The 4,879-nt window shown below is 32.7% G+C and overlaps 1 protein-coding gene across 1 annotated transcript; it reads left to right on the plus strand.

The window, feature by feature from the left end:
* The first annotated feature begins 780 nt into the window (after positions 1-780).
* LOC127551663 (deleted in malignant brain tumors 1 protein-like) lies at positions 781-4,672 on the plus strand. The gene is made up of 3 exons (XM_051981597.1): positions 781-1,082; positions 2,800-3,074; positions 4,425-4,672. Exons 1-3 carry the CDS (start codon positions 796-798, stop codon positions 4,577-4,579), a joined length of 717 nt encoding a protein of 238 aa, XP_051837557.1. The 5' UTR covers positions 781-795; the 3' UTR covers positions 4,580-4,672.
* The last annotated feature ends 207 nt before the right edge of the window (positions 4,673-4,879 follow it).

Genomic DNA, 4,879 nt, shown 5'->3' on the forward strand with positions numbered 1-4,879 from the left:
GCTTTTTAGGACCCATCATGGGGTTGACCTTCAACCAGTTATCAATGTTCTATGACCAATTTCTTATAATTACATTGAGGTGAACAAGGAAACCTTTCATACTGTGCCCTCAATTTGTTTAGACAAATCACCAATTGAGCAGAGATTTATCTCCCTCCTTTATGAATCACTTAAATATATCTTAAATGAAGAGTGAGGAGAATATCTTATTGTTGAATTGGCTTAGCTTGTTAGGGGAATGCTGCTTTGGGATGGTTTTCAGTGAGTTTCATAAACATCACAGCATTATTTTGACAAATCTGTTTTGACTCATTATGGCAACAAAAGCATTGGAACAGAAGATAAAAAAACCTGAGTTTCAGCCCTACTATTTGAAAGTTTGGTCATATCAGTTCACATCTTTGAGCCTCATTTTCCTCATTTGTAAAATGGGTATAATCATTTTATACTATATATTTCACATATATGTTATGAGCAAAGTTTTTTGTAAACTTTTTACAAACACATATATGTGAATGACAATTTCTGTTATTGTGTTGAAATGTTGCTGATTGTCCTTTTCTTTTCTTTTCTTTTTTTTTTACAGGTAACCAGTGATACTATCAATTATAGTAACATCCTCAGAATAAATCAAACAACTAACCACAGTGATATAATCACATTCTTTTTTTCTTTTTTTTACAGGTAACCAGTGATACTATCAATTATAGTAACATCCTCAGAATAAATCAAACAACTAACCACAGTGATATAATCACAAGGAGTGAATCTCTCCACTTACATCTTAGTTGCAGAATGCTCAAAAATATCTGGGTAGAAGCTATGTTTGCTACCACTGGGGGTGTTGATCTCACTGAAATCCGATATTCCAATTACCATGTGGAACTATCTTTTTACGAAACTTCTGCTTTTATAGTACCTGTGAATAGTACGCCATACTATGTAAAATTAAACCAGGATCTATATCTTCAAGCAGAAATTCTTCACACTGATTCCGGCCTGACTTTGTTTGTGGATACATGTATAGCATCCCCAAATGCAGATGATTTTATAACCCTTACTTACGATTTAATCAGGAATGGGTAAGGACTATTTCTGTTATTGCTTAAATTTCGCTAGGGAAAAAAACTCATTTGCCTGAAATACTCAAGGAGTGAATTTACTGATTGATTAGTGTTGAGCAAACCCAAATTCTTAATTAATAATAGTAATTATTAATAATGATTTTTTGTTATCAAAAATTTTCAAAACACAAATATATGTATTAACTTGTTTAGTCCTCATAACAATCCCATTAGATACAATAAGTACTGTTATCCTTATTTAACATATGAAAAAAAGTGAGATTGGGAGAGGTTAGATGATTTGTTCAAGGATATGCAGTAAATGAATAACTACATTAGAACAAAAACTCCTTATTCTCAAATAAACCTTGTTGCTACAATTATTTTTCAATTGTACTGATTCATTTTTTGTTTAACAAATATAGTCTAGTGAATATAGTAAAATATTTCCTACATGAGTGAAAATCTTGTGTTCTAAGTAATTTTTATGAACATCAATTTATACTTACTGATTATACATATATATGTATACATAAGAAGTTCTTATGGTTTTTTGTGTATGTGTCTTGGATCCTTGTGTCAGTCTGATGATAGCTATGGATCCCTTCTCAGAATATCTTTAACTGTATAAAGTAAAAGGCATAGAATTACAAAGGAATTTAGTTATATTGAAATAAAATTGTAATTTTTCCTGTTCAAATTCACAGACTCTGAAATTTATTCACAGACCCCTTAAGGGTCTGCTGATATAAAAGTCCTGGTATAGATGAAGAATGTATAGGAGATTAGATTGCATAAATAATGATTGCAGATCAGCCTACTGGAAGTGATTTTTATTCCTAAAACATGCCTTAATTTAGAATTGGTATAGTATGACAGTTGTAAGACTAAATATATAAAGTCAGAAGTCCTGAGTTGACTATTAGCTATGTTATTTGCTTGCTGTATGATCTTGAACAAATATTTTGATCTTTCTGAGGAATTTTTGTGAGAGAAAAAACTATAAAACTTAATACACTTTACAAATTTGAATTATTATTGCTTGATTGGAAGCTCCTGGAGAGTAGACATAAAGTCTAATAGATATTACATTTCCCCTTACTTCATTATAGGCTATTATACATAGAAGATACTAAATAATTGACTGATTGAATGTTCCTGTGGAAAAATTTATTTTATTTCTAAGCAACTGGCTTATCTACATTTTTCAGCTATGTGTTTATGCAAAAATGTATATGTTTATGTGTTTATCTGTAATGGTATAGAAATAGGCAACATGGCACAGAAAGAAGAGAGCTAGCTTCAGACTCAAGAAATTTGGGTTCAAATCCTAGCGCAGTCACTAACTTTCCAGTTGGCCAAGTCATTTCCCCTCTCTAGGACACCGGTTTCTCATCTATAAAACAATAATTAAAGTTTTCTCTAAGGAGTATTTAAATTCTAAATCCTCCAAGCTCCTCTGTACCCTGCTTTACAATTTAAATTATTAGCAACATTTTTATATTTTTTGGAAATTTCTTTGACAAATAGGACCAACTGACCATGTCTAATTCCCACTTTAGGTAAATCTATTTTCTCCTGAGATAACAAAAAAGGCCAGATGCTGTTTTTGTATGTGTGTTTATGTGTGTGATAAAATCTAGATTGCTCTGTTTTTTGATAAAAGGAAAATATTTAATCTGGATGATATGACCTTTTGGTGGAATCTCACCAGCTGTTTTTTCTCTATTTTCAGGTGTCCAAAGGATGACACCTATATTACCTATAACTCACCTTTCCCACAAAAGGCTCGTTTTGGATTCAAATCCTTTACCTTCTTAGAGAAACATGCTTTTGTTTATTTACAATGTAAAATGGTTGTGTGTAAGGCCTTTGACTTTTCTTCAAGATGTTACAAACAGTGTATGGAGAGAACTAAAAGAGATACAAGTACCTATGAGGAAAAATTGGATATTGTTTTGGGACCAATTGAACTTCTGAAAGAAGAAGGAAAAGAGGACAGAAATCTGGGTAATTTAATGACTCCGTGATCCTTGATTTCTCTGGATGAATTGACCCATGCAGCTATTTGATTTGGCTAATTTAGTAAAATAATTAGTTGATTACCAATTTGGCATTTTGGCAGTGGATACCTGCCCTACATTTCCCCCTATAAAATATATCCTGTGCCAAAAGACCACATAGGATACAAACTAAAGTAATCCTACTTCTAATTTAAAGCCATAAACCTAAAGAGAAATGAGAGTTCAACAAACATTTGCCGATAGCCTATTAAATCAGTACATGAATTAGGATTGGGAGTGGAGTGGGGAAGAGATAAAAAGTTATACAATACTGTCACATTGGTTATACAATACCATTAGCTTACTATATAGTCCAAGTGGTTAGTCTTATGTGAATAACAATAAGGTTAGGATCTCTTTGGATTAGGATGGGGCTAAAAGTTAGCTAGGTGGCACAGTGGATAGAGCCCTTATCCTGGAGTCAGAAAGACCTGAATTCAGACATTTGCTAATTGTATGACTTCAGTCAAATCATTTAATTTGTTTGCCTCAATTGCTCCAACTTTAAAATACAATAATAGCACCTATCCAATGTTATTGTGAGGATCAAATGAGAAAATAATTATAAATACTTAGCATAGTCCCTGGCATATAGGAAGTACTATAAAATCCTTTTGATTATTACTGTGTATCTTTTGTCCATGGCAAGTGCATTTTTTAGTCTCCAGTGGGGAAAAAGGATGAAGGAAGGGGTAAAAAAGAAAGAGAGAAATAAAAGAGGGAAGGAAGGAAAGAAGAAAGAAAGAAAGGAAGGAAGGAAGAAGAAAGAAAGAAAAATGTAAAAACCTACTTTTACAGAGGAAGAAACTGAAATCCAGGGAGAGAAATTATTTTCTTGAGATCATTGGTGTCTGATGATTTGGGATTCTTAAACCAGGCACAGTGCAAGCAAATTCCAAGGAACTGGACATGTTTCAAGTCCATACAATGTGAACAAGCATTTTTAAGCATGTTCCTTGTGCCAGTTCTATGCTAAATGCTGGGGATTTGAAAAAAGATTTAAAAAAGAAAATTCAAATCTCAAAGAACTCACAATCTAATTTTTCACTCTGACAGAGATTGGATAAGGTCTGCATAAAAAACAACAATGAAATTATTAAAACTACTTATTAAGTAATATCATTAATTGAATGGCTTTTAAGTAATTAAATCCAACTATGATTCCTTCTCTGATCTGACTCATAGTTTTCTCAGAAGCTCATCTCCAGTCCTTTGCAAGCTTTCTTGGTCTATCTCTAGTTATTAATACTCAGTGAAATGAGAGTAATCATTATTTCTCTTATCTTTTCATATCTAGCTGTTGTGGATGTTCAAGGCCCATATGAATACAATAAGGTATATCAACCCATTGCTGCTTCTATCGGAGTATTCATTGTTGTGGTGGTGGTTTTTGGAGCCTTTCAATTGAAGAAGAGGAACAAGGGTACAATAGAGGGGGCTTCTTGCCTATAGTGTGAAGAACAGAAGAAATCATTTCTCCTCTCCCCCTTTACGTCTGAATTTCCATCTGTTCTTGTCAGTACAATAAAACATTTAATGGGAGCATTCCTATTGTTGTTTCCCTCTTTCTTTTTAACCACCTTTTCCAATTAAAACCAGAGAAAGCAAAAACAAACAAACAAACAAATAAATAAATAAAACAAACCCTTGTGTGACAAATAAGCTGGCCAAACAAAGAATCAACTCAGAGACCATGTGCAAAAATGCATGTCTCTTTCTATGTCTTGAAGTCCATTATTTGTTTTTTTTAAT

Source organism: Antechinus flavipes, chromosome 2, assembly GCF_016432865.1.
Source record: "Antechinus flavipes isolate AdamAnt ecotype Samford, QLD, Australia chromosome 2, AdamAnt_v2, whole genome shotgun sequence".
Lineage (NCBI taxonomy): Eukaryota > Metazoa > Chordata > Mammalia > Dasyuromorphia > Dasyuridae > Antechinus > Antechinus flavipes.